This window comes from Piliocolobus tephrosceles, chromosome 8 (genome assembly GCF_002776525.5).
Source record: "Piliocolobus tephrosceles isolate RC106 chromosome 8, ASM277652v3, whole genome shotgun sequence".
NCBI lineage: Eukaryota > Metazoa > Chordata > Mammalia > Primates > Cercopithecidae > Piliocolobus > Piliocolobus tephrosceles.
The window spans coordinates 81,879,697-81,901,110 of record NC_045441.1 but is presented as its reverse complement, the minus strand read 5'-3'; the positions used below and the strand labels follow the sequence as shown (position 1 = coordinate 81,901,110).

General features: G+C 36.6%; 1 protein-coding gene across 3 annotated transcripts in view; it reads left to right on the top strand.

Annotated features, from left to right (window-relative positions):
• Positions 1-21,414, top strand: part of CFAP69 (cilia and flagella associated protein 69) — a 64,297-nt gene that overhangs the window by 36,491 nt on the left and 6,392 nt on the right. For all 3 annotated transcript variants that reach the window (XM_023226649.2, XM_026448824.1, XM_023226648.2), the window contains exons 13-18: positions 1,333-1,497; positions 4,705-4,823; positions 6,664-6,782; positions 15,928-16,009; positions 16,522-16,714; positions 20,705-20,842. In XM_023226649.2, the coding sequence (XP_023082417.1) occupies positions 1,333-1,497; positions 4,705-4,823; positions 6,664-6,782; positions 15,928-16,009; positions 16,522-16,714; positions 20,705-20,842 (816 nt within the window). The remainder of the gene's footprint in view (positions 1-1,332; positions 1,498-4,704; positions 4,824-6,663; positions 6,783-15,927; positions 16,010-16,521; positions 16,715-20,704; positions 20,843-21,414) is intronic.

Below are 21,414 nucleotides of genomic sequence, written 5' to 3'. Positions count from 1 at the left end.
TGTGACTGATAGTGGATTAGAATCCAGGTTCATAAAGAACTCCTATATATCAACAAGAAAACAACTCAGTAGAGAAGTATATAAAGACTAGGAACTGCCGTGTCACAGAGAAAACCCCACATTTTCAAAAACCATTTTAAAACTCTCAATCCCAAGGCAATCAGGTAAGTGCAAATTAACAACAATGAACTACCATTTCACATTTAACAGATTTCATGGGGGAAAATCAAGGCCAGGTTCAGTAGCTCACACCTTTAATCCCAACACTTTGAGAGGTCAAGGCAGGAGGATCACTTGAGGCCAGAAGTTTAAGACCAGCCTGGGCAACATGGTGGGACCCCATCTCTTAAAAAAAAAAAAAAAAATCAGCTGGTCATAGTGGCACACACCTGTAGTCCTAGCTTCTTGGAAGGCTGAGGTGGGAGTATCACTTGAACCCAGGAGATTGAGGCTGCAATGAGCTGTTATCATACCATTGCCCTCTAGCCTGGGCAACAGAGCAAGACTCTGTCTCTTAAAAAGGAAAAATTAACTCATCTTATACATTGTATATTTAGTAAAATTCAGTGTGGATGTATCCTATATTATTCTGGTCACATGGAAAAATTCTTCTCAATGAATATAAGAGGACATGAACCAGAATGTTTATTGTAACAATTTATACTAGCGAATGGATAAACTATAATTCATTTATTAAAATGAATGCTGAAACCAATTAAAATGAATAATCTAGATCTACTTGTGACAATGTGAATAATTTTTAAAATAAACATGTTATGTAACAAAAGCAAATTGCAAAAGGTACATACAATATGATACATTTGAGTAAAATTCTAAAACACCTACTTCTGAGAATAAGAGGGAAAAGAGATAATATTTTATTTCTCTAAAAAAACCTAAGCAAATATGACAAAATTTTTTTTTTTTTTTTTTTTGAGACGGAGTCTCGCTCTGTCGCCCAGGCTGGAGTGCAGTGGCCGGATCTCAGCTCACTGCAAGCTCCGCCTCCCGGGTTTACGCCATTCTCCTGCCTCACCCTCCCAAGTAGCTGGGACTACAGGCGCCCGCCACCTCGCCGGGCTAGTTTTTTGTATTTTTTTTTTTTAGTAGAGACGGGGTTTCACCGTGTTAGCCAGGATGGTCTTGATCTCCTGACCTCGTGATCCGCCCGTCTCGGCCTCCCAAAGTGCTGGGATTACAGGCTTGAGCCACCGCGCCCGGCCATGACAAAATTTTAACATTTGTTTAAAGTTTTGATAGATGTATAAGATATCTGATATATTTGTTTTATTTGAAATGTTTTTGTTTTAAATTATCAATTTTTCTCCACAGATCTGTTTTTCAGTCATGGTAACAGTTTTCATGGTACAGGTGGCCGAGGCAACAAGTTTGCCCAGATGCGTTACAGTTTAAGACTCCTGAGAGCCATGGTCTACCTCGAAGATGAGACTGTAAACACAGATCTTTGTGAAAAGGGAACAATTCAGCAAATGATAGGTAAAATATAATGTGATGGTTTACTGATGAAAGAGAAATATTTTTAATAGTAGTAGTTTTGTTTGAAATGTTTTTCCAAAATTTATTTTGTCTTTATGACTGAGAAACTCCTGAATATTTTCTTGATTTTTGTTTCATATTGTAGCTATAAATCAGTGTGTCTTCTTATTGAAATATCGTACTCATTAACCCTTTAAACATTTATTTCTTCAACTCAGGTATCATTTCATTTAGGATTGTCTTTATCTTTTTTAAAAATGGGCTATTGTTATGTTTTATTCTTTTTGTAATAAAGGTCACCACTTTTGGCCAAGCCTTTTGGAACTATTTTAAAACAGGATAACATGGCATGTTCCAATGCATGTGTCATAACAGAACATTGGTACATTGGTATTTACAGAAATGTACAGAGGAGTTTCTTTTCTGATATGAAATATCAGAATATCCTTGACTTTCAACTTAACACTTGGCTATGCTAGATGAGAAAATAGAAACTATGTATATCATAGAAAGATAGCATGTGTTACCCTATATGTCATCAAGTAGACACTTAATGAGTTCCCCTAAAATAAGTACACATAAACTCAGTGTAAAATTCAGAACCCCTAAACAAAAGCTGCTTTGTCTTTTGTTATTTAAAAAATAAATAGTTCTCTAGATCATACCTTTCCTTGATTTTGAAAAGAGCTATTTCATTCATATTCAGGCTTTGCTTCACTAGTCAATTATATAATCTGCTAGATGTCCATTAATTATAAATGTCTACTCAAAAACTCTTCTACTTGTTAAATTAAGATGATTACTCTTCCATCATTAGTGGAGTGGTGCTCTCCAATAATAATAATATAGGAAGTAACAGGAAATCGAAGTATATTAAAAAGGAGCTAGGTGAAAACATTTCCCTTTTTGCCCAGTTTGTTTGGGATGAACAAACCTGAAAGTACATTTTATCATTCCTGTGCACATTCTGTTGTACAAAACTCAGTCTAACCAGAGGAAATCCAGGACATGTAATCTTTCATATGTCTAAGAAGAACTCTTAATCCTACCTGCACTAGGGAATAGGGTAGGGAAAAGGGAAAACAAATAGCAATGGTTTTTTTCTTCTTAAAACCTTTTCCCTTTAACTGGAAAGAAGCTGATCTTTATGTTAAGTTCTTAGAGGCAGGGACCTTGTCTTATTGAGTCTAACATAGCTTTGTAGTAGTAACGTGCTCAATAAGTAGTAACTAGATTTTAAATGTGAATGTTTATATTCTTCCTGGGTACAGTGTACACTGCAGTGATGGGTGCACCAATGTCTCAGAAACCACCAATAAGAACTTATCCATGTAACCAAAAACCACCTGTTCCCCCAAAAACTATTGAAATAAAATATAAATGTTTTATTTCCTGTGTAGACACTGGGGTTACAAACATGTATAGAGCAGGACACTGAGGACCTTTTCCTTAATGAGAAAATAGAAACTATGTGTATATCATAGAAAGATAGCATGTGTTGTCCTACACGTCATCAATTAGACACTTAATGAGTAGTACAGAGTAAATGTTACAGAAACTAAGAATCTTGAGTAGTTTTCAAGGCTAGGAAGTCTTAGGATTCTGTGAGATCAGGGTAGTTTAGAGGTGGAAAAGAAGAGATGGCCCTCAAGCAAGGAAATACCATGAACAGAGAGACATGGTCCTGAAATATGCATGATGATGTGTTCAGAGCTAGTTTAAGAGGAGCCAAAGTGTTACGAAGATAGCACAAGACAGATTAACTGTATAGTCAGAGGCCAAGACGGAATGAGTTTTGAGTGATTGACAGTAGTTCGAACTTCATCCTCTTAAGGCATGGAGAGCCTCAAAGGGTTTTGATTAGTGAGGATATATGTACAATGTTGTGTTTTAGGAAGAAGAATCTGGGAGAAATAGAATGATCTATAACAAGGAGAGAATAAAGGCAAGGAGTTGAAAGGTACATAAATATGAGCATTATACTATGTGTTACGGGCAGCAGGGAAAGTTTCTCCTTGCACCCAGGTCAGAAGAAGAATGAGATGATCTAGAAAGAAGAAGCAGACATATGGCTAGTCAAATTGCATTCCCAGAAGATGTTCCTGATAAAGCGATATAGGCCCCTCTATCCGTGGCATGCCCCAGCACTGGGTCTCCAGCAGGCTCAACTAGCCTCTCTTAGGGTCTGATCCCCCACCTGTAATTCATCTAATGGGACCTTGAATAGTCACTGAGGCCAGTTATGGAGATAGGCTGTGATTTCTGTGGCCCTTCTGCTTTGGAACATAGCTCCGTACTTTCCTGCTAATGCCAGTTACCCCTTTAACAGAGAAAAAGTGACTTTTTTTCTTTATTTGAAGCTTAAAAAATCCTTTTTGGGGCAAAAGTGTATCATGAATATCATTTCATCAGTGTTAGTGACCATCTTCAGTCCTTTTCAATTTCAATTACAAGCAAAAGAGGGATTTTAAAGGACATGGAATACTGTTACCTACAGTTGTTTAAAACACCTTCAGTTAGACATCAAGGAAAGATGCAGAAAGCAATAACAGGAGTAGAAAACGCACCTAAAGAGATCTGCCACCTTTGCCTAGAATTGACCCTGTTAACCATGAGGAGAAGAAGAGATTAGGCAAACCACAATCAGGAAATTTGGTTATACATTTGCAAAGGCACTCATTTCCTACCTCATGAAACGCTGCATATTTTTAAACACAGTTTGCTGAGCGAAGTGTCCGGTTATTGGGGCATCCTTTAATGACATACTAGTAATTCTGTACTAGAATTTCTATATATGTGAGGCTATGGATTATACTGAGAAATTCTGTATATGTAGGTAGGGCTACTGATTTTATTGAAAGCTCCAGGAATTCATTCATCATCTTCTTTTCGCAGCCTCTAGGTTACTATGCAATGAAAATATCCTCTTCTAAAGTAGTTTTTATAGGCTGGGCGTGGTGGTGCACACCGGTAATCCCAACACTTTGCGATGCCGAGACAGGAGGATTACTTGAGCCGAGGAGTTCAAGACTAGCCTGGGCAACATAATGAGACCCTGTCTCTTTATAACAAATAAAAATAAATAAGTAAATAAAATAAAACTTTCTCTAGCCAAAGAAACTTTTTAGAAGAGATTTCCTAAAAGTAATTGATCAAAATAAAAGTAGTGTCCAATAACTATACATTCTTTGAACATTTTCATACCAGGAATCTTTAAAAATATAATAAGCAAGCCTAATGAAAAGGAAGAAGCCATTGTTTTGGAAATCCAGTCTGATATTTTACTTATCCTATCTGGTCTTTGTGAGAATCACATTCAAAGGAAGGTATGTATGCCTGTGAAAGTTTTGTTCAGGTCTCCCAGTCACCTAACACTATAAACTATTTTTGGAAGTTTCTATAATTGTATTTAATTTTGTGAAAGTTTAATATTTTTGTTAATAATTAGAGCATAATTATATAAAGTAAAAGGTAAAAAATATACAACAGTATACACCCATTTAACTAATACCCCCAATTAAAACAGAGAATATTTCTATGTCTATAAAATTTCCTCATCCCATTAGAAGCCATGCCCCCACTCACTTCCAGACAAACTACTATTCTGTTTTCTATTCCTAAAGGTTGGTTTTGCCTATTCTTTAAGTTTATATGAATGGAATCACACAATATTTACTCTTTTATTCTGGATTCTGTCATCCAGCATCATATTTTAGAAATATATCCATGTTGACCGGGCATGGTGGCTCAGGCCTGTAATCTCAGCACTTTGGGAGGCTGAGGCAGGTGGATTGCCTGAGGTCAGGAATTCGAGACCAGCCTGGCCAACATGGCGAAACCTCATATCTACTAAAAATACAAAAATTAGCCAGGCATTGTGATGTGTGCCTGTAATCCCAGTTACTCTGGAGGCTGAGGCACGAGAATTGCTTGAACCTAGGAGGTTACAGTGAGCCCAGCTCTCACCACTGCACTCCAGCCTGGGTGACAGAGCGAGACTCCAAAGCAAAAAAAAAAAAAGAAAGAGAGAGAGAAAGAGAGGGACAAAAAGAAATTCATGTCATTGCATGTATCAATAATTCATTTCTTTTTATTGCTAAATTGTATTCCATTGTGTGAATATACCAAAATTTGTGTATCTGTTCCCCTATTGATAGGTAGGCACTTGGGTTGTTTTTATTTACAGCTATAATGAATAAAGCCTGAGTGAAAATTCTTGTGCTAGTCTTGTACTACTGGGTATAATGCTTTCATTTATCTTGGGTAAGTATCTACAATTGGAATTGATGTATCATAAAGTAGGTGTATCTTTATAAGAAGCTGCCAAAGAGTTTTCCAAAGTGGGCTATACCATTTTAAATGTTGTTTGGGGTTTGAATTGGGTTCAAGCCTAAAGCCAAAAGTTAGAACAAGATCTTAATCCCTTTTATCTTTTGTAGCTCCATAGTGAACTCTGAGGCTCAGAGATTGATAATTTAAATATTAAATAGCAAGGGATGGAATTGTAAATATAAAAACAAAAAAATGGTGGTTTCAGTAGATAGATTTTAAGTGAATGCCTGTTTAGCTCCAAGCTTTGATGCAACTTCTCATCGTATTCTACCACCCTGTGCCTGGGCTCCTCTGGAAAAATAATCATAATCTTCCTTACTGGGAACCAGAACTGAACATCAAGGCAATGAGAAAGGTAATTAGTAAGAGATAAATATTAAGTGGTTAAAACTTTGCATAAATTATTAAAGGTTTTAACTACATTTATATCCTATTTCTCTCTTCGGGTCATTAGAAAATCTGCATGATAATTCTTACTATCTAAGAATTAATCTGACATAATGCTAGACTGCAGTCGTTATAATGTTGAAGAAAATCAAGGTGCAAGTTTTATAACTTTTTTAGGAGAAAGGGAATAAAGCAAAAAATATCAAGGGATATTATTAAGCTGGCATGTTGATTGATGCCCCCTCTTAAAATGATTAGTTTTATAATAATTTATTTTAAATTCCTGAAAATAAGTAAGTACAGTTTTTTAAATTGTAGTAAAAATAGTATTTTTCTAACAATGTTGCTGTATTTCTCTGGTAAAAAAGCAATTTTAGGGGACAGATAAAGTAGGAAAGGGAAGAATTATTTATTTGAGAAATAATTTAAAACAAATATCTTAAACAGGAAATTTTCGGAACCGAAGGAGTAGATATAGTTCTTCATGTGATGAAAACAGACCCCAGGAAGTTACAGAGTGGCTTAGGCTATAATGTACTTCTTTTTAGTACATTGGACAGCATTTGGTGAGTATTACTGTACTCAAATTAAGTAGACTCACAGCAGTCATGCATCACTTTACAACAGTGAGGATACATTCTGAGAAATGTTTCCTTAGGCAATTTCATCTTATGCAAACATTATAGGGTGTAGTTACACAAGCATAGATGGTATAGCCTACTACACACTTAGGCTAGATGGTATAGCCTACTACACACTTAGGCTAGATGGTATAACCTAAAGGCTGCAAACTGTATGTCATGTTACTGTACTGAAGATTGTAGGCAACTGTAACACAGTGGTAAGTATTTGTGTATCTAAACATGCCTAAACATGTAAAAAGGTACAGTAAGACTATAGAATAAAAGATTTTAAAAAATTAATATACTTGTATAGGGCACTTTCAGTGCCAGTTGCTATGAGTAAGTCAGTGAGTGAACTGTGAATGAATGTGAAGGCCTAGGACCTTATTATACATTACTATAGACTTTATCAACACTCTACACTTAGATTACACTAAACTTATTTTTAAAATATATTTTCTTTTTTTCTCAATAAATTAACCTTAGCTTACTGTAATTTTTTTTTTTACTTTATAGATGTTTTAATTTTCTTTAAGTTTTTGGCTCTTTTGTAATAACATTTAGCTTAAAATACAAATACATTGTATAGCCATACAAAAATATTTTCTTTCTTTATATTTTTTATTCTGTAAGTTTCTTCTGTTTTTAAAAACATTGCATTGTTTTTACTTGTTAAATATTTTGCTAAAAACTAAGATTCAAACACAAATTAGTCTAGGCTTATGAAAAAATTATTTCTGTGCATATATTTTATTAAACATGCATAGATATTTCTGTCCAGTATACACCTAGATGTAAAAATGGCTAGATCTGGGCATTTTTATGTCTGTTCAACTTTAGGAGATAATACCAAAAAAATTTCCAAAGTACTTAGTTACACCTTTCCCAGTAGCGTGGAGGTTTCTCCTTGCTCCACACCCTTACCAACACATTGCATTATATCTTTCATTGCAGCCATTCTTGTGGACTTGTGCCAGTGTCTCTTTGTAGTTTTAATTTTCATATTTCTGATTGCTAGTGAGTTCATTTGCCATTTGAATAGCCTCTTTTTCGTGAAATCCCTACTCAAGTCTCTTGCTCACTTTTCTACTGAATTACCTATTGTTTTTTATAGAGTTCTTTATATGTCCCGGACATGAGCCTTTTTATGTTGTATGTTTGTCAAATATATTCTGCCACTCTGAGGCTTACATTTTTCACTCTCTTCACTCTCTTTTTGTTGAACCAATAGTCTTAATTTCAGTGTGGTCTAATTTGCCAGTCTTTTTTTATCGTCAGTACTTATAGTGCCCTGTTTAAACAGTCTTTCCTTACCCCATAGTCATGAAGATCACTGCCTATATTTCTTCTAGAAGCTTTATTGTTTTTGCCCTTTACATTTAGACCTACAATCTACCCGCAGTTGATTGGTATGTATAGTGTAAGGTGAGGTACAAGTTTTTCTTTTTTTGTGTGGATGTAATTCAATGCTGTTTTTGGATAAACCATCCTTTACCCACTGCTTTGCAGTACCTTCTTTGTATAAATCAAATGTCCATATATATCTGGATCTATTTCTAGGCTTTCTGTACTGTTCTACTGGTCTTTTGTCTATCCTTTTGTAATGTACTATTTTAATAATTAGGTCTTTTTAATAAGTCTAGACATCTGGTAGGGTAAGTCTTTCTACTTTTTCCTTCTCCATTAAAATTGTCTTAGCTTTTGCTGACCCCTTGCATTTGGACAGTCAAGGTTCCCTAGAGAGACAGAACCAGTAGGAAAAAACATAGAGAGAGATTGAGATTTATTATAAGGAATTGGCTCACACAATTATGAAGACTGAAAAGTCCCAAGAATTACCGTCGGCAAGTGGAATACCCAGGAGTACCGATGATGCAGTTCCAGTCTGAGACCGAAGGCCCAAAGACCAGAAAACCCGGTGGTCTAAGTGCCAGTCTGAAAGCTGGATGCTTGAAGCACAAGAAGAGTAAATATATCCGTATGAGTCCCAGCTCAGCAGTCAGGCAGAGGAGTTCCTTCTTACTCAGCCTTTACATTCTGTTTATATCTTCAGTTGCTTGCATAAGGCCCACCCACATTAGTAAGGGCAGGCTACCTTTTTCAGTTTACTGATTAAAATGTTAATTACATACAGAAACAGTTTCACAGACACATCCAGAATAATGTTTACCCAAATCTCTGGTCACCCCAGGGGTAAAACCTTGGACCACCTGAATGGGAGGAGCAAAGCTGATGGCATTTTATATACCAGCCTCTACCCCACTCCTACTGTCTACAGACCATGATGAAACAGGCAGTAGAAACAATGTCTTTTCTTTTTTTTCAAGATGAAGCTATGTTTAGAAAGGGGACACAGGAAAGTGACCACAGCAGGCTTGCAATTTCTGGGAGGAACTGAGAATAGTATCTGTTGCTACCACCAGTGATAGCTTGTTCAGTCCACATTCCCTATCAGGAAAAAAAGTGTAAGTAGCCCCAGCAGCAGCTTTAACCCCTGATTCCATGTGAGCTGCACAAACCAAAGTAGGCACTTTAGCAAATTGTTACAGAAAAGGGGTCCTGATCCAGACGGAAAGAGAGGGTTCTTGGATCACACACAGGAAAGAATTCAGGGTGAGTCCAAAGGATAAAGGGAAAGCAAGTTAATTAGGAAAGTAAAGCAATAAAAGAATGGTTACTCCATAATCAGAGCAGCCCTGAGGGCTGCTGGTTTCCCATTTGTATGGTTATTTCTTGATGACATGCCAAACACAGGGTGGATTTTTCATGCCTCCCCTTTATAGACCATATAAGGTAACTTCCTGATGTTGCTGTGGCATTTGTAAACTGCCATTGCACTGGCAGGAATGTAGCAGTGAGAACAAGCAGAGGTCACTTGTGTCACCATCTTGGTTTTGGTGAGTTTTACCTGGCTTATTCACTGCAACCTGTTTTATCCCCAAGGTCTTCATGACCAGTGTTTTTTGTGACCTATCTCATCCTGTGACTTAGAATGCCTTAACCATCTGGGAATGCAGCACAGTAGGTCTCAGCTTCATTTTACCCAGCCCCTATTCAAGATGGAGTTGCTCTGGTTCAAATGCATCTGACATTTTCCCCATCCCTTTTATAAGAGAAGCCTTAATCCTAAGGGTTGCAGAGGGATGAAGATCCATCTTCTGTAACACCTTCAGGCTGAAGAGGGGTGATAATATTCCTGCCTATCTATTATGGTCTCTTGTGTTCAGGGTACAGGAAGCTCAGTCAGAAAGCATCGGTATGTCGAGGGTCATTCATAACTACTGAGTTCTGACAAAAACGATATCTGAAAGATTAATAATTGAATATTAATTGTTGATTAATATTGACAAAATTGAATAGAATATTTATTCAGGTTTTCCCATTATCTAGCCCTCTTGTTTCTTCTGAGCAGCAGTCAGAGATCACTGGTGGGTTCCCAGGAATGAGCAGCATTAGTCTAAATTGTGGAAACAAACTTGAAAACAGCTGATGAGACTAGAACCTTACAACAGGTGTACCATAGTTCTTGAAACATATTTCCCTCTCCAGTTTCCCATTTATCCTAAAGACAAATGATGGTAAGACCAATTTGCTTTATTATACTTGGCCTGATTATCTGTATAAGGTACAGCAAGAATAATTATTTGCCATATGGACTATTTGAATTGGCTTTGATGGAACTCTGTTCCATAAGGAATCTCAGATAAGACTTTTTTAAAGCCAAGCCCAGTCATGGGTTTGTACCCTCACATACCTAAGAGTTGGGTAAATTCCTCTTCTCATGAGGTCCCAAGATAACGTGGGGCTCCTGTGCCTGTCAGAAAGTGACATTCTTTACTTACCACAGGTCAGGAACCCTATACAGAGACTGTGTAGATAAAGTATCCAGTTTTCCCAAAGGACTTTTATTGGCTTTACACATCAAGTCTGATTCCTCAAAGCACACCATTCCGGTCAAAGCCTTAGTAAAATAACCAGTGTCTCCAGTTGTGTCCTGTTGCAAAAGAAAATAGATTCTTACTGCACTTCTTGTTGCAAATATCTATATTGCCATAAATTAAGAATACTCACGAATAGTTGTCAAATTCTGGTGAAATTGGGTAGAGAAAAACAAATATGCTCCAAATTCTGTTCACAGGAGCATACTTTACCTAATTGTTAAAAGCTGTAAATAGCTCCAAAGATGAATTGTCTTGACTCTGGGGGGAAAAAAAGGATCAGCAGTGTTTTAAGCAACAAATTAAAAAGATTAGTTTAGTTTAGTCTGCACAATTAATTTCTGTTTGATATTCATGAACATTTCAGCTCTCTATGAGAGTTCTGAAAGGTTTTTTCCTCTATTCAGAAGTCACAATCTCCAAAGTTATCAGAAACCTGCATTTAAGAATGCCTATTACAATTCTATAGCTGACTATAAACGACCTTTTGAAGAGGATCAAAACAAAACAATTGTTTATGGATGACAAAATGTCACACAGTCAAAAACACAATTGACAAAGCAGTTTAGTCACCTCGGTGGCATACAATGATTTTATGTAGCAATTATAACTATTAATGACCTATACTAAGTCATATTAGAATTGTAGGAGTTTCCCATCATTTTGGAACACATGCCAGTAACACATTTATGCAAATATAGCCCAAAGAAAGCTAAATACTGTTTCACATTTGACAATGCTTCCTATATGATGTTTATACCAAATAAGCCAAAGTTTACCTTTACATTAGGGTACTATTTTAAACTCAATTCTTAATAAAACCTTATAGACATATCTACCCAATTTTAATGTTTGAATAATACCCCTTTAATTTTAGCCAATGGCCACACACAGAATTTCTTTTACAATTTTTCACAAACCTGCCCCAACTTGCTTAAACCTTCAGCTTTTTCTTATCTAATTGTAAAATATCCTTTAACCCTTTAATATAGGCAAAAAAAAAAAAAAAAAAAAAAATCCACATTCCCATGACTTCTTATAATCTTTTGACAAAAACACATTTCACTTTCTTTATACACCTTACATATAAAACTGTTTCTTTAGTAGTCTCAAATACATGTTACACTGTTAACTCTTGGTGACTTTTGCTTTTGGCAAAAAGCTCGGTAAGTTCAGCATTTCTAATTATATACTAGGCATGAAGTCTAGGACCCAGACAGAAGTACAGATAAGGTCTGACTTTTCCAGCATCGTATTCCGTGTGTCCCAGGCCTTACCTAGCCATAAAGCAGGCAAGTTACAGTAAGAGTCATAGTGGCATTTTATGAAGCATTAAGGGGGCCTAATGACCTTCAAATTGTACAACATTTCTTGCACAAATTCCCTTTCACTAATCCTTTCACAACTTACATAGACTATGACATGCTTAGACTTTCCAACTTGTCCTAAACATCCCTCTTTTTAAACAACCAGTTGTTTTACCTTAGGACAAGAATCTACCATACAAGATTGTTTTTTATATAAAATCTGTTTTCTTTATAACCTTCTTTGCATAGTTAGGGGGCATGGCTAATTTCACATGTCCCCAGGCCCTATCTACAATCTAATGCTCCTATATAAATTGAACAATTTTCAAAAGTCAAAGAAGCCACTTATGACCTTAAAGCATTTGGAAAACCTGATACCTGACCTGCATAGTTTACACCAAATGTTTACATTTTTGAAGATATTTTGGTTTTACCAATAATCTTTATTAAAACTGTTTTGATTTCCCAAAGATTACTAAAGTCACATGAACTAAAAGGCATTCTACTTTTTACTTTTGATTTTTTTAATCAAAAAAATGTTTGATTTAAGCTCTTATTATTGATAAACTAATTAGAGCTCTTTCATATATAAACATCACACACATAATACATTTAAATACAGAGACACGCAGAAGATAAAGGACTCCTTCCCTAAGCCAGGAATTGAACCCTGAACCTGGGCTGCCACTGTGGAAAGAGAAAGCATGGCCACACGGTTAAACAGGGTCAAGCTCTCAAGGACATACAAGGCAAGAGGGAAATCTTGTCCAGTTTTAGATTTTTGGGGGACCTGCAGCAAAATTTGTAACTTACCAGTTTGCTGAGCCATCTTGAAAGCAGGCCTACAGGTGCCCTATGATCTCTCCTAAGGTACCCCTCTTTATGACAGTACAATACAGAAAGACAAAGTACACCAGATTGGCTACAGCTTAAGATTAGGCTTGCAAATTATTTCTTCCATTAGTCAAAACTTTACAGAGGAGACAGTGATTTTACCATTCATTCAACTGGTTTGCACAGAGGGGAAGGGAAGGGATGAAGGGAAGGGAGCATTGCTTGTGGCAGTGTGAGAAAGGTGAGGTGCTCAGGGAGGCCAGAGAAAGACCTGTCCATTGGTGCCAACACTGAATCAAAAGTGCAGCCAATCGCTTTTAAGTCGAGAAGGGATCCTTTCCAGCATTCCCATTTGCTCTCAAGTTTTCCCTTTTAGGTAGGAAAAAGCTCCCTATGTCCCACAGTCCTATACGTGCCTAATCCTCTCACCCATAACCATAAGCAAAAAGTGCAAGGCAGATTGTTCCAAAGAGAATAGCAGTTAACATCCCATAGTTCCAAACCCATTCTTAGCCAAAAGGGACTTTACTGAGAGGGGCCTCTAACGCCTTAAATCTTATAAGAGATTCTAACCCTCCTAAATTGGCCTTTAAACCAGGGTCAGTCAAGTTTCCTTGCTTTTTAATAAGAGAGGCTTTTACCCACTTTGACTTAAGGAGAGACTCTAACTCCCCTAAGTTGACCTCTAACCCAATGCCATCCTTTAGCTGAGTACCCCACCACTTACCCAAGGTCAGCCAACCAGTGCTGCCATCTCTTTCCTTTGGATTGGGGCTGAGGGCTTTCTTCAGTATTGTCCCTCCGGGGCTTGCCAGAAAGATGTCACGAGACCCCAACACTTACCCAATATTAGCCTTTAGGCCAGGGTTTTCTCACTATCATCTCTCCCATGGTTGCCAGAAGGATGTTACAGGAAAGGGGTCCCAATCCAGACCCCAAAGGAAGGTTCTTGGATCAGGTGCAGGAAAGAATTCAGGGCAAGTCCACAGGGCAAAGTGAAAGCAAGTTTATTAGGAAAGTAAAGGAATGAAAGAATGGCTACTCCATAATCAGAGCAGCCCTGAGGACTGCTGGTTGCCCATTTGTATTGTTATTTCTTGATGATATGCCAAACATGGGGTGGATTATTTATGCCTCCCCTTTATAGTCCATATAGGGTAATGTCCTCATGTTGCCATGGCCTTTGTAAACTGTCATTGTGCTGGTGTGGGAGTGTAGCAGTGAGGATGACCGGAGGTCACTTTTGTCAGCATCTTGGTTTTGGTGGGTTTTAGCTGGCTTCTTTACTGCAACCTGTTTTATCTGCAAGGCCTTGATAACCTGTATCTTGTGCTGCACTCCTGTCTCATCCTTTGATTTAGACTGCCTTAACCTTCTGGAAATGCAGCCCAGTAGGTCTCAGCCTTATTTCACCCAGTCCCTATTCAAAATGGAGTTGCTCTTGTTCAAACACCTCTGACAAAATAATCTCAACTGCAAAGATGAGATATAATCATTATCCAATGTTTGAAGTGCACCAACATCTTGAAACAGCAATATTGACAAGGCCTGTAAATATTTTACAGAGTTTCATTCTGAGCCCAATATGATTGACCAAGGCCTGAGGCACAGTTGTTTGTTTGTTTGTTTGTTTGTTTTTTAGACAGAGTCTCATTCTGTCACCCCGTCAGTGGCGTGATCTCACCTCACTGCAACCTCCACCTCCTGGGTTCAAGCTATTCTCCTGCTTCAGGCTCCTGAGTAATTGGGATTACAGGTGCCCACCACCATGCCCGGCTGATTCTTGTATATTATTAGAGACCTCGTTTTGCCATGTTGGTCAGGCTGATCTCGAACTCCTGACCTTAGGTGATCCGCACCCCTCAGCCTCCCAAAGTGCTGGTATTACAGGCGTGATCACCACGCACAGCCTGAGGCACACTTTTAAGAGGTCCTGAGAAAATGTGCCTGAGGTAACTGGGCTACAGCTTGGTTTTATACGTTTTATGGAGATATAAGACATCAATCAATACACATAAGGTATGCATTGGCTTGGTTCGGAAAGGAAAGGCAACTCAAAGTGGGATTTTACAGGTCAGAGGTGGATTCAAAAATTTCCTGATTTTATTATTTAAAAACTGGGGATCAATAGAAAGGAGTATCTGGGTTAAAATAAGGGATTGTTGAGGCCAAGTTTCTTATTATGTAGAATAGTTGGTAAATGTACTCTCATCAGACCTTAAAAGGTGCCGGACTTAGTTAAATCACTCCTGGATCAGGAAAATACTTGGAGAGGGGAGGGGATTCTCTACAGAATGTAGATTTTCCCCAGAAGAGACTGCTTTGAAGGGCCATTTAAAAATAAGTCAAAGGAATATATTTTGGGGCAAAATACTTTGATTTCTTTGAGAGCCTACTGTCATGTGATGCTATACCAGAGTCAAGTTGGAATTCGGTATCTCATTGCTGTGAAGTCTGTTTTTTCATTCTTAAGATCTCTGTTTTAATGTTATACTCACTGGTCAGTTGTGCCTGAATTCCAAAGGGAGGAAGGTATAATGAGGCATGTCCAACCCCTGCTTCCCATCATGGCCTGAACTAGTTTTTCAAGTTTACTTTGGAATGCCTTGGCTGAGAGAAGGGTTCGTTCAGTTGATTGGGGGGCTTAGAATTTTATTTTTGGTTTACAGCAACAATAAATGGATATATCTTGCAAAAAAGTTACGAGACCAGCCAGAGAAGATCACTAAGAATAATTAATATCACGAAAGCAAAGGAGAATGTTTTATCTGTAGGAAAGAAATAGGCAGTTATGAAAAAGAATTGATATTGGTTTTTAAAAACGTTGAAACTAAACAATGCTGGTAAAGTTTCTTCGAAGTTCTATTTTTTTAGGTAAAAACATTAGCTACTTGATTTAGGAAGATGAAGAAAACATATTCTTTGAAAATGCTTTGATAAAAATAAAGCTGTACAAATTGAGTTTAAGGATAAATGTTTGTCAAATGAATTACTTTCTTTTAATTTAAGGTGCTGTATTTTGGGATGTTATCCTTCAGAGGATTATTTTCTTGAAAAGGAAGGCATTTTTCTCCTTTTGGATGTGTTGGCAGTAAGTATGGCTATAACAATTGTAAGACAAAAGACAAATATGTCTAATAAAGACCTCTTCCAAATTGAATGCCACAGAGCATTATTCTATGAATAAATGTGCCCCAAATCATGTTCAAAGGTATGGTCCTAAACAAAATTGCTCCTAGAGATTCATAATACACAGTATATTAAAGGCTCTGAAAATTCCTCTGGTTGGAAAATCATTTTACGAGTATTTTTTCAATGTTTTCAAATACATGGGAATAAAGAATTTGTTTTTTCTTTGTACTCCATCAGCCTACTAAGAAACAGCTTGTGAAGAGCTCGACCCTATCAAAACCCATAGTCATTTATTAATAACTTCTAGTTTCTTCCCCTGATATTAAAATATAAGGGCCACGTTAGACAAGGAGCAAAGATAAGCATTTTTAAAGAACTATGTATTATAGTTTCTCTCTCTTTTTTTTTTTTGAAGACAATAATTCTTAATATTTATTGCAACTGTTTTCCTTTTCTGTTTCCTTGCTAAAGTTGAACCAAAAAAAATTTTGTAATCTAATACTTGGAATAATGGTTGAATTTTGTGATAATCCCAAAACTGCAGCTCATGTCAATGCTTGGCAAGGGAAGAAGGATCAAACAGCTGCTAGTCTTTTAATTAAATTGTGGAGAAAGGAGGAAAAAGAACTAGGAGTAAAACGTGATAAAAAGGGGAAGATCATTGGTGAGTATATTTATAATTGTTAGTAGAAGCAATTAATGTATATATTTTAAAAGATCTTTAAATGGTATTAGGAAAGCATCAGGCCTTTCACCCCTTTGTCTAAAGTTTTTTTTTTTTTAACAAGGGTTTGAAAAATTTGCTATCATAAGTGATTGGAAGAAAACTAAGTAAGTTAGTAGTAGGTTCATATTATTAGAGAATATTTTTAAGAAATGGTATTTAATTATATTCTTTAATTATAGTCTTTAACTAAAAAAAATTAAAGTAGTTCCTAAAGATGCCTCTTTGAGTTTTCTGCTTTTACAGAAATTCGGTAATATTTCATTGAGATGTAAATAGATTGCTTCAAAATAATATTTTGGCATTTTATACATTTCTGTTCATTTTTCCTTTTTTTAAATCCATTAGGTATTATCCATAAAAAATCCATAAAAAATGGATTTTTTAAATCCATTTTTCCTTTTTTTTAAATCCATTTAATCTGTGACCTGATTAATGTTTACAGAGTTTACTTTTTATATTATTTCCTAAATATAGTCCAAATGTTCAAAAATTTTAATTACTAGATTCTAAATTAATGATACTTACAGTATCATAATTTTTAGTTCATTTACATTTTCCATACTGCTATATTACTTTTTTTTTTTTTTTTTTTTTGTGAGACAGGGTTTCACTCAGGTCACCCAGACTGGAGTGTGATGGTACAATCTTGGCTCACTGAAACCTCTGCCTCCCAGGCTCAAGCGATTTTCCTGCCTTAGCCTCCCAAGTAGCTGGGTCTATAGGCATGCGCTACCACACCCAGCTAATTTTTGTATTTTTTATAGAGATGAGGTTTCACCATGTTGCCCAGGCTGATCTCAAGCTCCTGGGCTTAAGCAATCCACTCACCTCAGCCTCCGCAAGTGTTGGGATTATAGGCATGAGCCACCACACCTTTCAATATATTACATTTTCTTTTTTTCTTTCTTTTTTTCTTTTTTTTTTTTTTTTTTTTTGGAGACAGAGTCTCGCTCTGTTGCCCAGGCTGGAGTGCAGTGGCACGATCTCGGCTCACTGCCACTTCTGCCTCCCTGGTTCAAACAATCCTTCTGCCTCAGCCTCCCAAGTAGCTGGGTCTACAGGCACGTGCCACCATACCCAGTTAATTTTTGTATTTTTTTTATTAGAGACAGGGTTTCACCACGTTGGCTAGGCTGGTCTCGAACTCCTGACCTCAGGGGATCTGCCCGCCACCACTTGCCAAAGTGCTGGGATTACAGATGTGAGCCACTGTACCCCGCCTACATTTTCTAAGCCTTTTAAGATTCTTATGGTTTCATCTAAATGGTTCATATTTTTATTTATTTTATTTTAGGTTCGGGGCACACATGCAGGTTTGTTATATGGGTAAACTCATGTCAGAGGGGTTTGTTGTACAGATTATTTTGTCACCCAGGTACTAAGCCTAGTACCCAATAGTTATTTTTTTCTGACCCTCTCCCTCCTCCCACTCTCCACCCTCTAATAGGCCTCAGTGTGTGTTGTTCTCCTCTATGTGTCTATGAATTCTCATCATTTAGATCCCACTTATAAGTGAGGACATGCGGTGTTTAGTTTTCTGTTCCTGTGTTAGTTTGCTAAGGATAATGGCCTCCACCTCCATCCATGTTCCCTCAAAATACATGATCTCATTGTTTTTATGGCTGCATAGCATTCCATGGTGTATATGGACCACATTTTCTTTATCCAGTCTGTCATCATGAACATTTAGGTTGATTCCATGTCTTTGCTATTGTGAACAGTGCTACAGTGAACATTCATGTGCGTGTGTCTTTATGGTAGAATGATTTATATTCCTCTGAGCATATACTCAGTTATGGGATTGCTGGGTCGAATAGTAGTTCTGTTTTTAGCTCTTCGGGGAATTGCCCCACTGCTTTCCACAATGGCTGAATTAATTTACACTCCCAGCAATGGTGTATAAGCATCCTGTGTTCTCCACAACCTTGCCAGCATGTTATTTTTTGACTTTTTCATAACAGCCATTCTGACTGATGTGAGATGCTATTTCATTGTGATTTCAATTTGCATTTTTCTAATAATCAGTGATATTGAGCTTTTTTCATATGCTTGTTGGCTGCATGTATGACTTCTTTTGAACAGTGTCTGTTCATGTCCTTTGCCCACTTTTTAATGGGGTTGTGTTTTTTCTTACAAATTTGTTTAAGTTTCTTATAGATGCTGGATATTAGACCTTTGTCATATGCATAGTTTGCAAAAATTTTCTCCCATTCTGTTGGATGGCTTTTCATCCCGTTGATAGTTTCTTTTACTGTGCAGAAGTTCTTAAGTTTAATTAGATCCCATTTGTCAGTTTTTGCTTGTGTTCCAATTCCTTTTGGCATCTTTGTCATGAAATCTTTGCCCATTCCTCAGTCCAGGTTGGTATTGCCTAGGTTGTCTTCCAGGGTCCTTATAGTTTTGGGTTTTACATTTAAGTCTTTAATCCAACTTGAGTTGATTTTTGTATATGGTATAAGGAAGAGGTCCAGTTTCAATTTTCTGCATATGCCTGGCCAGTTATCCCATCACCATTTATTAAATAGGGAGTTCTTTCCCCACTGCTTGTTTCTGTCAGCTTTGTTGAAGATCAAATAGTTGTAGGTGTGTAGCCTTATTTCTGGGCTCTCTATTCTGTTCCATTGAACTGTGTCTGTTTTCGTACCAGTACTATGCTGTTTTGGTTACTGTGGTCTTGTAGTTTAGTTTGAACTTAGGTAATGTGATGCCTCTAGTGTTGCTCTTTTTGTTTAGAATTTCCTTGGCTATTGGGGCTCTTTCTGGTTCCATAGGAGTTTTTAAATAGTTTTCTCTAGTTGTGTGAAGATTGTTGTTGATAGTTTTATAGAAATAGTATTGAATCTGTAAATTGCTTTGGGCAGTATAACCATTTTAATGATATTGATTCTTCCTATCCTTGAGCATGGGATGTTTTTCCATTTGTTTGTGTCATCTCTGATTTCTTTAAGCAGTATTTTGTAATTCTCATCATAGAAATCTTTTGGCTGCCTGGTTAGCTGTATTCCTAGTTATTTTATTCTTTTTATGGCAATTGTGAATGGGATTGTGTTTCTGACTTGGTTGTTGGCTTGGCTGTTGTTGGTGTGTAGGAATGCTAGTGACTTTTGTACATTGATTTCATATCCCAAAACTTTGCTAAAGTTGTTTATCAGCTAAAGGAGCTTTTGGGCCGAGACTATGGAGTTTTCTAGATACAGACTCATGTCATCTGCAAACAGGGACAGTTTGACTTCCTCTCTTCCTGTTTGGATGCCTTTTTTTTTTCTTTCTCTTGTTTGATTGCTCTGGCCAAGATTTCCAATACTATGTGGTAAAAGAGCGCATGCCTGTCTTCTGCCAGTTTACGAAGGGAATGCTTCCAGCTTTTCTCCATTCCATATAATGTTGGCTGTGGGTTTGTCATAGATGGCTCTTATTATTTTTAGATATGTTTCTTTAAGTATTGTTTATTTTTAAATGAAAATACTTCCCCCTTTTGATGACTTGTATCTTCCTTCAATCTATTTTTGTTTTTTCTGAATTTTGACCTATAGCATCATAAAATAGTTTTTATATTTATGGCATAATATATAGAAACCAAAAGTAAAGAAGGTTATATCACTGTTAAACTGACATTACTCAAGTTCTGGATTTCAAAATTTTTTAAATTAGCTACATAGAAGTTTTACTTTTAAAAGGTAATTTTGTTAAATTTTAATATTTTCCATAAGCAATAAAAATGAAAGCTCTAAGTTTTGCCACAGAGTGGGGAAGAAATAGCTGCTTAATTATTATTTCAAAAGTGTAACCATGTAATAGGCACTATTTTTTTTTGCTACAATATTTTTATGTGTTTTATGTTATCTAGAGTAAAATCTCAAAATTAAGTATTTGTTTACTATGGTTTTGATCTGTCCCTTTTCTATTTTCATGCTATCCAATGGTTAGATACAAAAAAACCTCTACTTACTAGCTTTCAAGAAGAGCAAAAAATCATCCCACTGCCTGCTAACTGCCCATCTATTGCGGTTATGGATGTTTCTGAGAATATTAGAGCAAAAATTTATGCTATATTGGGCAAACTAGGTAAGAAGTTCTCTTCAAATTTGCAAGTCTATATGTTTTGCTAAGTATACACACTGATTTTACTTTGGAGTCAGTTTTTCAAATATAATGAGCAAAAGTCTCTTTACACAGAGAAATGCATTTTCCATTGTTACCCCAATACCCAAACTGCATCCCTCACCAATTAAATCAGAATCTCTGTGTGTGGGATCCAGGCAATAGTATTTTTTAAAGTTCCCCAGGCAATTCCAATGTGCAGATAGGATTAAGGATAGTTTTGATGATTAAGCTTAAAATACTAACATTCTGAGTCACTTGAGTTTTTTTTTAAGTCTTTGCTTTCTATTAAGGAAAAAGTTATCAAACACTTTTCAGCTTCTGAAGTAAGATATTATTGTCTGACTACAACACAGAAAGAAACTATTCCTATATATTGGATGACCTGGCAGAAATTTGTTATAGAAGGAAGCCTACTCACAAGCTACTCACAGAATTAACTTTATCATAAAGCAAGATGAAATCAAAAGTAACTTTGCATTTGTTTTAAGATAGATAGATAGATAGATAGATAGATAGATAGATAGATAGATAGA